General features: G+C 48.2%; 1 protein-coding gene across 1 annotated transcript in view; it reads right to left on the bottom strand.

The window, feature by feature from the left end:
- Positions 1 to 12,090, bottom strand: part of LOC144121447 (high affinity cationic amino acid transporter 1-like) — a 337,746-nt gene extending 325,656 nt beyond the window's left edge. Inside the window, exon 1 of the mRNA XM_077654651.1 lies at positions 10,404 to 12,090. Within this exon, the coding sequence (XP_077510777.1) occupies positions 10,404 to 10,527 (124 nt within the window). The 5' untranslated portion in view covers positions 10,528 to 12,090. The remainder of the gene's footprint in view (positions 1 to 10,403) is intronic.
- Between the last annotated feature and the right edge of the window lie 527 nt (positions 12,091 to 12,617).

Below are 12,617 nucleotides of genomic sequence, written 5' to 3'. Positions count from 1 at the left end.
CCCCATCTTCGTGGGTGCGTCCAGACGCAAACAAGGCTTCCCACTGCACTGCGCACTTTCCTTTTCCTCCTTTTTTTCTTCTTATTTTTGTTCATCATTTGGCGTGTACTAGAACGGCAAAGGAAAAAAAAAACAAGCAAACACTCGGCCCGTCCTCACCACCACCGATAAGCGTCTCCTGCTTGGGATACGGATCTCGGAGGCCAGCAGAGGAACGACGATCAAAATTCACTTAACCCACTCATTCCATATGCGGTCTACAACGGCTGCGCGTGTCAGACCCGCATCAGCACACGACTACCACCCGCTTCCATCGCTCGGGAATTTATTTCCCCCGTTTATGTCCTCTTTCTCGTCTTTTTATTACTCCTCTAAGGGATTTGTGAAAGCCTTAAGGAGAAGGGGAAAAGAGGGAGGTAGTGGGGGTCACCTTTCCGCACGCAATTTCGAGCCTCTGCATTTTAGCGCGTTTCCGTTCCGATGCCCGCCTCCGCCGCATTCCGTTCCCCACTCTTACGCGACCGGTAGCAGCGCCCTTTTTTCTTTATTTTCCATTCGTTGCCCACATTTTCATCCCTAATTCTTCTTTTTCGCCCCGGACGGCGATAAAGGCACCTATAGCTGAGCTCCGGCCGCCACGCCTCCGCTCCCGCGATGAACGATTCGCGTTTATTCTAAAAGGATTTATTTGCACCGGCCCGCAGTCTCAAGTCGTTTTTCCCGTGAATTCTATTGTCTCTGTTTTGTTGTTCTCATTTTGCTCCCTTTCTATCCCCCTTCTTCAACAGACAGTGTACGGCGTGCCGTCTCGAATTTCTCAGTTTGCACCTGACCTTTTCTTTTCCGTGATTTTTCAGCATCCGAGTCGTTCGCGTAAGCTCGCTCCATGCGTGAGTAAAGTACGAAGAAAACAAGAAGACGCAGGTAGTTTAAAAATTGTTCACCGTTTCGAAGCTGTTTTTTTGTTTTTCGTGAAAAAAAAAAACGTTCCTTTTCCCAGCCCGCGCGCTCTCGTTGTTTCCACGTCCACAACGTGCGTATACGGTAACACAGGGCTCCCGCCACTGGGTCAGACGGATGGATTTATTCTCCTGGCTGCTGGGATATCCGGCCGAGTGCTGCGCGTTTTTTTTTCTTTGCGCTTCCTTTCTTTTTTCACTTGTCATCTATCAGCTCTTTTCTGGCTTCAAATGGGAAACTAAGAATGTCAGGGAACGGGAAAAAAAGGGAAAGGAGAACAATATTCTACAAATGTACACTTACCACGCTCGCACGAAACGCAGAAAGAGGAAGTACGGTTACAGAAACGGCTTATATTCATCATATTTCGATCGCCTCTACTCCCGCATTTTAAGACGAATGCAAGAACGCGAAAGAGAGAAAAAAAGGGCATTGTCATGGCGTCTCATTTTATAATGTCACCCTTCAACGCTATACAAAGGGAATACAGCAAATCAAAAATAAAAAAATTCCGCGATATCGCAAGCATCAAGTTGAACGCCATCGTGGCGCTTGATTAACTCGTATCACGAAATCCGCAACACTGTATCTTTGTTGCTAACTCCAGAAGCTCATCGTAACGATTTTGAGCGGCCTCAACGCAAGCTTATCAGGTTTAGAGCATTTTTGATAGTCTGTCTCAACGACAGTATCTTGAGGAAGAATTGGAGAGTAAGGCTGCTTGCCAACTTCATTGAAAGCTGCGCCATGATGCCAGCGGCAGATAGGATCAGTGCAACGCGAGAGCCATTGTATTCGCCAAGCATCCAACGTGCCTTTTGTTGTCAGGTTTGTCACTAATATCGTTTTTTTTTTTCAAAAGCGAAATAAATTTTCTTCATAATCAATCACCTTTGCCTGTGTAGCCTTGCAACTTTTCGCATCCTTTCTTTTTTTGCATAATTTATTTCGATTCATCTCTTTCTCTCTGTCTCTACCTCGCTTGCAATTCTTTTTAATTTATGGCGTTCAGGCAACAGCGATACACGCGTACTCCAAGTGCTGAAAAACCTTACGACAGAAGTCCTTCTCCGGCTCGTCTTGACATGAAGAGCCCTGCATGAGGTCAGCGACCGCATCTTCAGCCTAATGGTTAGGCTTAGACAAGGATTCTTGATTAAGCTTAGATAAGGATCCTGACAAACAGCGCTTTGAACAACAGGTACAGGTCATGCGTTATGGTCCCCAGCTAAGGTGTCCAGGTCCCCAGGCACCTCTCGGAACAAAAACTGGAGAAGACACTTAAGCTCCGCCTTAAGGGTATGGCGCGATAGCTAGTGGAGGTCGCCCAGGAAGGCGACCACGGCCACATTTATTGGAGGGCTGCCAGAGAAGAGACAGCAGCGGACCGGCGGCGGCAGCATCCGGCCCTGGCCAAGGTAGGTATGCAGGTAGGCCTCAAACAATGCTGGCCAAGGTTGTTGTTGTTGTTTTTGTTGTTGCTGTTTTCCTCATACTAGGTCGTTGTTGTTGTTGTTGTTGACCTCACACAATGGCACATACCCACAAGGGGGATTGGCCATAACCAGGCGGTGACTATTTAAATGACCAGTTGCATGTGGCAAGCATGGGATGACCTACCAAAATTTGGATCGCACAGTTTCCGTAGCCGAGGTGGTTGCAGGAGGTTAGGGGGGTCATACAAACTAAAATTTAGGCAAAGAAGGGGTAGGGATTACTATAAGTGGTTGTAAAAACCGAGCGTTCTCTCTAGCGCGTGCTGGGGAAACTTCGGCCTCTTCTGCATTGCGCTTGTGCCGGCCGCGTGGGTCGCTACAAGCTTAATGAGTAATGCTCGTATATGGGGAGTTGGCCGTTCTCTACTTAATATTAATCGATCCCTGATACCATCCCTAGGGCAGTGGTGCAGCTGTTAAGCGATGAGCCGCTGCCCGGCGATAGCACGTGCTTCCACCGGTGGGGCTTGTGCGACTCAGGTTCCTCTTCCCGAGCAAGCTCTTGCGAGCAAACATTAAGTTTAACTGCCACCTGCCACAGTGGTCAGTTCGTTCACAGTCCGGTGGGCAGACTGTAATGACGCCACAAGGCCCGTGGCCTAGGTGGCTCCCCCTAGGCTGCATCCCCGGGAAGTTTTCGCTCACAGCGCCAACGATGACGCCGGAATTTCTGCAGAACGGGAGGCCTAACGCTCCCGCGTTTGTACCGGTCTCAAATAACAGCCCAGTTAGCCGCACCACCTATTTACGCGCTAAGCCTGCCACGCGGATTTGCTATTGTTTTACACGTTGGCGCGATGTGCGGTTTCTTATGCACCCTTTTCACTTGTCAAACGCGTTCTACATCGCAAACGACGCCTGTCCTTCAACCTGTCCAGTTAAAGCGAAACACAAAAGTGCTACAGGAAAGGTGGAGGTGGGAGCAGAGGGCGCGAAAATGTGGGAACAAGGGTCGAACTAGCAGGAACAGGCGAGAGGGCGGGGAAGGGGCGAGGTGGGGAACGTGGGGGGGGGGGGGGGGGGGGTTGCGGCGGCGTTCTTGGCGTGCAAAGTAATTTTCGATGCGGCCGCGGAAACCATGTAGGGGCGTACGTGAGCGCTCATAACAGGAACGGGAGGATCGACTGTACGCTTAAACTCAGAAAGGCAGAAAGGCAGCAAAAGGAAGGAAGGGAGGGGGGTCGGCGGAGAAAAATAAAGCAGAGCACCAAAAAACAACAAACGAGAGGAGTTGTAGCAATAAAAGAGGAAGATGAAATAACCCGAAGAAATAACGTCGCGTCGTAGGGAAAGGCGGGAGGAAAAACGAAAACAGCCACGAGGCCACGACGGGTGCATAGGGGTGCGAGCACGCGGAGGGGAGAGGCCCAAGCAGCGGCCACGGTGGCGACACTGCAGCGGGCGACGGTCATTAAATTCGCATTACCGTCGTCCACCCGAGGTCGGTCAGGGCGCGGGACTGTGGGAGTGTAGTGGTGGTGAGCATGCAGCGTGTGCGCCATTTCATTACAGCAGCGAGCCTGTGGCCGCCCTTTACCCTTCCTCCTTTTTTCCTCTTTCTGTCTCTTTTCTTTGCTTTCCTCGACCTCCTCACAACGGAAGGCCGCTGCGGTAACTGGAGGTGGAGGAAGAGGGGTGGATGGTGAGGCAAAGGTTGCCGGTGGGGACACCAGGAGGAGGAGCAGGAGGAGGAGGAGGCACGATAACGTCAGGTAATGAGAGCCTCGTCTCCAGTGGTCAGAGAGCGAAAACGAACACGTCCGGAAAGCAGAGCGCGCAAGATTTGCATATTGGTTCCGTGGCCCTTATAGTCCCCGAAGAGCGATTTGTGCGGACGCCGTTCCTGCTTACGTGGCGTCTAGCAGTTCTGGAGATACGAAAGATGTCCTTGCATATCGGTAAGCTGGGAGATGCATTGAGTTGCGAGGTACTTTGGTGCGGTGCGAAGGGGTGGGGTGCGTTGTGTAACAGTGTTGTGTAACGGTGTGGTGTAACGGTGTGGTTTGACGCGGAGTGATTTAGTGCTTAACAAAGTTGCTTTTTGGGCTAGTTGGTACAGCAGACCGAATTTTGAAAGCGCAGGTAAAGGCAAAGGCTGACAGATCTGGAGAGCGCGTGGAGTAGAATGGTGGGGTGTTTTCTGGTGTGATGAGGTTCTATGTTGTGTAGGGTCTGTGCTGTTTTGCATCGTGTCGCATTGTGTAGTGTTACGTAGTAATGAGTGCTTTTAATATACGATGATAACTAAAATAACTACATTGAATTGCATTCTACTCCCTTGTAAAATGGCATCCGGCGGCTGCGTTCTTATGGAGGCAAAACGCTAGGGCACCCGTGTGCTGTGCGATGTCAGTGCACGTTAAAGATCCCCAGGTAGTCGAAATTATTCCGGAGCCCTCCACTACGGCACCTCTTCGTACCTTTCTTTCACTCCCTCCTTTATCCCTTCCCTTACGGCGCGGTTCAGGTGTCCGCCGATATATGAGACAGATACTGCGCCATTTCCTTTCCCCAAAAACTTATTATTATTATTATTATTATTATTATTATTATTATTATTATTATTATTATTATTATTATTATTATTATTATTATATTATTATTATTATTATTATTATTATTATTATTATTATTATTATTATTATTATTATTATTATTATTATTATTATTATTATTATTATTATTATTATTATTATTATTATTATTATTATTGTTGTTGTTATTAGCAGTAGTAGTAGTAGTAGTAGTAGCAGTAGTATTAGTCTTATTATTATAGAATAGCACTCAAAAAAATTTTGTTTCGTTCTGAAATTTAGCATTATTTCGCCGTATATTGCAGTATGGCATGAAGAATATTGTTTTCATGTGCGTTACGAGTATTATATTTCTTTTATATCTTGTGACACTACACCATCGCGAAATCGCGCGTGGTTCTGCAGTCAACAACACAGTCTCCAATGCTTTATTTTTCGGCTCTGACTAAATTCAGTCTTTCCAAAATCGTTCCGAAAATGCGTTTAAAGGTCAACCCTTAAAAAAGCTGGCCATGAATGCGATGTAAGCTTTTGAGAATTTTTACTGCGCAGAAATTCCGCGCCATCCTGCAACCCTCTGATTCAGTCCCGCAAAACAGCAACCAGATAGAAAACTGATTCGGCGCTTATAATTGTCAGAAATATTTAAGAGACTCGACTTACATTTAGTGAATGTGAATAAACGCAGGATGCACTTTTGTACAGGATTGGATTGAAACAAGCCTGAAGCCACCGCGGTGGCTCAGTGGTTATGGCTTTCGGCTGCTAACTCGAAAGACGCGGGTTCGATCCCGGCTGTGACGGTCGAATTTCTATGGAGGCAAAAATCAAGAGGCCCGTGAACTGTGCGATGACGGTGCCCGTTAAAGAACCCCTGATAGTCGAAATTTCCGGAGTCCTTCTCTACGCGTGAATTGCTGGGCGAGTTGGTACATGTTCACGTAAAAAAAAAACGACGAGCGAGAAAAGACGCAAGACCACAGGAAGACACGCACTGACTGTCGCGCTACGGGGTCCCTCAGTAAGCCCTACAAACCAAACCAAGCCAGCCTTAAAGTAAATCGTTTTTTTTTTTTGCAAAGGAAATGGCGAAGTCTGTCTCACGTATCGGCGGACACCTGAACCGCGCCGCAAGGGAAAGGATAAAGGAGGGACTGAGAGAAGAAAGGAAGAAATAGGTGCCGTAGTGGAGGACTCCGGAATAATTTCTACCACCTGGGGATCTTTAACGGGCACTGACATCGCACAGCACACGGGCGCCTTAGCGTTTTGCCTCCATCGAAACGCTGCCGCCGCGGTCGGGTTTAAATCCGGGTACTCTGAATCTGTAGCCGAGTGCTCTGACCACTGAGCCACCGTGGCCTGAAGATGGGAAAATCAGCCCAAGGCAGCAAAGCGAATAAGGCGCCAAAGGCATCTTACCGCACCAGTTTCAATTACAACCTACACACTAAACAAATTCTCACCCTTAAGGGTGCAAATCAGCTGTCCCCAGACGAACACCCTTTTGGGGGCTAAAAAGGGTGCAGAGATCAGCACCCTTCAGGAAAGTTCAGCACACAGCATGAAAGTTTATAGGGCGCGCATCAGGCCAAGGCTTTTGCTTCATGGGTGGATCAATGTGGAGCACCCTTCCAACAAGCATTCGTAGAGGTGTTTTGGAAAAACAGTACCCTTTAATGAGGGTGCAACCATTACATCCTGTAAAGTATCATTAGGCGCACCCTTAATTAGGGGTGCTGATCTCTGCGTCCTTTTTTAGCAGCGAACAATTGGAAAAGGGTGTTCGTCTGGGGACAGCTGATTTACACCCTAAAGGGTGAGAAATTGTTTAGTGTGTAAGGCAAGCTGAAAGAACTCCTTCTGCATCTTAAAAGAAAAAGGAGAACGCGCCATTAATTAACTGCGCCTCCACAGCGAAGCCGGCCAAAGCTAGGGCTGCAGACGTCGTCACTCGCAGTCACGAAGACTCGGCGACAGGCACGTGCGGTGCTCCATGCACACCTGAGCGAACGTGAAGATTAAGGAACCGCCGCTCCCTTTGGTACGGTTAGCGCCCACGCGCAATTAAATACTGTGCCGAGGAGTGTTTAATATTTAAGGGGAAGCGAGCAGTTGTCGAGCGTAAACCGCTCATTATTTCGTCATACTTGCTCAGCCTCCGTCGTACAGTTCTCCTTCTTGAGCACTAGCGACGAGCGGAGACTGCGCACACTTATTAGTCCAGCGCGCTAAAAAAGTGACAAAGTGGCAATAAGCCTGACGAAGCTTCTATTTTTTTTTCTCCTCCCTTCATTTGCACTGTCCTCAACGCTTTGAATAGCGCTGTTAGGCGCTGCGAATTTCGCAGCGAGCCTTCGTTTCGCTTGCTCGTTACTTCGTTCCATTTTGTTATTCCGAATAAGGTTGCGAGATTAAGAAACGCCGGCACGAAAGATGGTACGACAATGCGCCGTATGGGGAGGGGGGAATGGCGGTAAAGAAATCACCTGTAACGGCATTTTCAGGAGCGCCGGTATGGAGGAGGATTCGTAACGGCCATAAGAGAGAAGCCATTTTAGAACCAAGTGCGCGTAACTGTCTCGCTCGTTACACTTCGCGTGATTTCGTATTAAAAGCCAAATCGCAAAGGTGAATCAAACGAGAGAGAGCAAAAAGAGAACTGCCAAAAGCAAACAATTCCTGTTCTGCTCTGCAATTGAAGTTCGTTTAAAGTCGGCAGCTCCCACAGGTAGCGCTCCCTTGATAGGATTCCCTTGATGACGTCAGGTATAGCGGCGCTAATGGCACAACATTAAGGTACGCGACGGTGGGGAGAAGAAACTGCCATTTGCCTCCCTTCTGCACCGTCAGGAATCACGTAGACTTTCTCTTTACTTTTTCTCGTGAATTAGCCTGGGGCGCTTTTCTCAGTGCGTAGTTCGCAATAACATTTGTACAACGCATTCGCAGTGAGCTCGAATGGCTTCTCGCATAAAGGTGTTTAAGACGCAGTAGAAACGGAAATGAAAAATGCGGTGGGAGGGTGGAACGCGCCAACGTTAAACTCGGTATTCACTTCCGAACATGGTTTCTTATTTACCCGGCTGCAGCTCGACAGGAAGCTGAGTTTTTTATGTGCCTACCCAGCTGTGATTACGACTTCCTCCGCAATCCCGTATTCGGGGGAATGATTCTAGTCGACGCATAGCGATTATAACAGCCAGCCTTCAACATTTCCGGCCAGCCTGAAACCAACGTTTCGTTTACTGCTCATTCTTGACAGTACTACCTAGTCTCGCGGGTGTATATGCAAAACACAGGTGTCGTAGTGTACAGCTCTGAAAAAGAGGAAGTCTGCCTTACCACGGCAAAAAAAAAAAACGAATCAAAGACTTTAAAAATCGCTGTTAGTGTTTAGCGTTTTATTTGTTGTGCTTAATCAGTTATTTTTTATGCTTTCTATCGTTTATTACTAATAACGTGCGTAAGATAGGCGCAGCATTAGTGTTTCTTGGGTTTAGTTCAAGTTTGGCCTGTGACAATCTGATCTGCTGACATGCTGTCCTGTAATCGAACGCCAAAATCTCCTCCATCATCCCCGGACAAAATATGAACAAGTGGAACGAAATGGGCCTGATGTTACAACCTAATTGTTATGTATTATGGGCATCTTTTTGCCGCAATAAAAAGCAGATGTTCTGAAAGTTTTGTCAACAAGAAAAGTATACAAAGGCCAGCAACGCACATTTCCTCACCGATGATTTCATTGGCTCTACCTTTATCTTGGTCTTCTTGCGTTCTCTCAGTCAGTAGCGTTAATTTTTTTTCAGGCAGTACTTCTTTAAAGACAATGAATTAAGAATGTATTTTACTAGTAAAAATGTCCAGGCCACGCCTCTTTTCACAAAAACACCTCTCCAGAATTTTCTCATACCTTACACTTAAACACTGCAAAATGTCTTGAGAAAACACTGAGTTTACATTTTGAAAAACGGTGACTACACGCATAAACAAATCACTCGCTTCTTGCGCCTACATAGGCAACGCAAATTTGCTCGATGTGTGCCATAAATGTTTGCGTTGTTTGTGTAACATCCCATTCCTCGCACGGAGCGAGGAAAAATTATTACTAGAGAACTGAAGCTCCAGTGGCTCCTTTTGTTCAATGTTTCAAGTGTGTTGCGTGCCTACGTCATACGTTGCAGCTGTGTGTTAAAGTAAAGCACACAGCGGTTCACTTTCGGCTCATCAAGCGCGCCTTATGTAAACGCATCTGCTATGCTCGCTGGGACGACTAGTTATAAAGCTTGCAATTTCGTGTGCCTCCAATTTCTTTTTATTTATGCCGGCTGCTCCGTTCTGCTGTCGATTTGCGGCAGCGCACTCAATAGTTCGATGCGACAAATGTCGAATTCACAAAAAGTCCCCAAACGTTTTAACTGCGTGAAAGTCTTTCTTTTGTAAAGCTTACTTCACTGCATTAACACTCTATATGCGGGTGAGCCCAGCTTCAAGCTGTTTTTCTCATCGAGTGTGAGCAAAAGACTAGAGGCTATTTTTAGTGCTCAAAAACCTTCACGAAAATGGCTTCCCTGCGCCGGAAACAGGACGTGCTCTTCGTAAAAAAAGAATGTCTTGTTCCATCTCCGCTTTCGGGAAAACAAAAACGCAAGAAAGCACCGGAGCCTGACCCGTAGTCTGAACTCCTAAATAAAAAAAAGAGCTCCGAATCGTCAAGCGTTTTATTGAAAGAACAAACGAAAGCAACACCCGACAGAGCCCTCAAACTGGCTTTTAAGGCTTTGCAGCCTATAAAGAGAAGAACGGGTACTCCGTCCTCTCTTTGCACACCTTAATGGCTCCGCGAGGCTTTAAAGCGGGCAGTTATCCCCATTCTCTTGCACCGCCTTACGGCTGGAGTGATAAAAAACTACAACGTGGGGGATATAAGAGAGTCGCCAGCGTTTCACTAAAACAGGGTGATAAAGGAGCAAGCAGGAGGGGCAACGGAGCAAGGCTCTCGAGCGCTCAAGCAGCCTTCCCCTACACCTGCTCCCGATGATCGTGCCCGGAGTGCTTAACGAGAGCTTTCACAACGCCACCTATCGTGTCCACGCAGCCAGACCGGTCAGCGTTGCGACTTACCTCCACGCTGCCGACAGCAGCTTCGCCAGCTCATGCATGCATACCGGCTGCTACTGACGTGTGCAATCCAACCCTTTCGCATGTACCTGGCACGGCTTCGCCGATGTAGCTCGGGCGAAGGATATGAGAGTGTAAAAAAAAGAAAAAAGAGCGGCCTTGAGCGAATTTGGTGAAGCGGGGGGATGGAAACTAGGAAAAGGTAGAAAGCGAGAAACCCGTACATGCCAACCGGGCTCCGCTGTTGTTTTCTGGTAGGCCGGACCGAACGACCGACCGACCTACTCACCCAAGCACGTGACGTCGACGACCGTGAGCGGGCTACCGGAGCTCCTGTCGTCGCGTCCCTCGGGGCACATCGGAGTCTTGCGTCGCGAAAGCACCCGCCAAACGACTGACATCGGCTCCCCCATAACGTGGACCGTTTACGTGGCCGTCCGACAGGGACGCTGCAAGGGCCGATGCGACGAAACGAGCTGCAGCTGCTGCTGTTGGGGCTGGCGCCCGTGTCTCTCCTGTTGTTTTTTTTTGTCTCTTTTATTTGCTGATCCGTTATTTTCGGTTCGTGTCTTCCGCCTTTCTAGGCCGGCCGACTGTCTTCCAGTCCGGGTAAACTTCGCATATCTTTTCTCACGTGACGGAATAAACCGTAGTAGCTCCTGATTGATGCTTTCTTTTTTCAGGCGCGCGCCTCGAAAGCTGCCTCTGTTACGTCTTCGAGTAGGCTCCGACGAACGTTGAGCGTAGGTGGTAGCATATCCTTCAAAATTGCTTCGTTTTTCTTACCCAGTTTTTTTTTTCGTCCAAATAGAGCATCGAGATGTTCAGTAGCAAGTTGTGTAGCATTAATTGCTCTCGTTGGAGATTCCACCTTCTTCAGAACTGCTGGAGAAAATTTAGTAATCTCTTTTCGTGGCTCAATTTAAATTCCGTCTGTTTTGTCTTCTTTCTATTTCAGTCGCAGTAAGCAGGTTCTAGCAACTTTTACGGTCACTGTAAATGACGACAACAAAGTAATCGAATTCGACGACCAAAGTAGGCAAAAAACTACGAAAGTATTCTTCACAGGAGTGAAGCATCTATGAAAATTCTTCTGCGGCTTGAAAAGCAGGAAGTCGAATTGCAAGTGAAGTAGGAAAATCGATGCTGAAGAGTAGTAAACTTGAAGAGCCTTGAAGGCGTGGGTGCCAGCCAAATGTTTAAAGTCGCATCACCGGCAATGCAAACGATTGCAGCACTTAAATAGTTGCAGACGGGATCGGCTAACCCACTGGTTTATCACGTCTATAAATGGACTCGAAAGCGTTTAACAGGAAGCTCACGCACTCATTTATCACGTGCACAGTAAACTCTAGAGACGCCGGGCTGCAACAGTTGTGTCAACGTTAATTCGGTTCAGATATCCGTTGTTCCCGATGGCAGCGTTCACGTCGAAGGAAAAAAAAGACTAATCGCGTGTAGTGAAGTTCCGAAGAACACCGGAGAAACACGAAGAAAGACAACTGGTGGTCTAGTTCTTGCGAGGAAAAAGCCGAAAAATGTAGCCTTAAAAAAACGCAGGCAATTCAGCGATGAGTCCCCTCAAGCTCGAAAAAGATGACACAGCAGCTTGTCGACGTACGTAAAGTGTGTGACAACTCGTGTATCCGTGAATATTGAAGCTGGCTGGGAGAACGCGGCCAAAGTTCGAATTCCTCTGCGATGGCGAACGAGAGGCGAATCTGGGAGATATGCAAAAAGCCGGTCAGCAGGTCAGTTGGAACAGATGAAACACAAGTCACAGTTTGGCAACGACTCGGTTGCTCCCACGTTGCCGGACAAAGTGACGAGGCAAGTTGCCAGCAACGTCGGCGGTGTCCTTCCGTTGCTGTCTTTGCGACGAGCACCTGCTGCTGCTGCCACCGCTGCGACCGCGAGCGCACGACATCGCCGAACTGGCAAAAGCGGCCCGCCCGCGCCGCCGGATACGCCCGAACGAAGCACACCGAAGCTCCACCGCGGGGTTCCCTATTCGGGAGTCGCGCTTCGCGTGCGCCCGTCGCCAGGGCGGAGCCACCTGCGCGGAGCGCCCCGGCGAAATGACGTGTAGTGCCCCCTCGTGGCGACTGCGCGAAATCGAGCTTAGCCTGCTCCCGCGGGCCGTCCCGCTTCGAACAGATCTGCAGCGCAGGCGGTACGAGGATGTTTCGTAAGGTGAAAAGAAAAGAAAAAGAGATGGGGGGGGGGGGGGGGGGGGGGTGCGAGCGGACGAAGTCTCGCAGGATATGTACAAATAATGGAAATGTTTTTTTGGGGCATTAATTGGCTGCTTAAGGATGGCTCAAATGGTTTCTACAGAAATTTCGTTTTTCTTATGAATTGATATTTTAATATTCTAAATGTGGCAACATCGAGTGATCTAGTAATGGAGAGTAATCTGTAGGATAAGTTGGTGTGGCATCGTTAATCATAACACAGCCATGTCTCTTAATTGTAAGGTGGTCCGATAGCAGCCGCTGGCATT

Source organism: Amblyomma americanum, chromosome 2 (assembly GCF_052857255.1).
Source record: "Amblyomma americanum isolate KBUSLIRL-KWMA chromosome 2, ASM5285725v1, whole genome shotgun sequence".
Lineage (NCBI taxonomy): Eukaryota > Metazoa > Arthropoda > Arachnida > Ixodida > Ixodidae > Amblyomma > Amblyomma americanum.
This window is presented reverse-complemented; position numbering and strand designations above follow the sequence as displayed.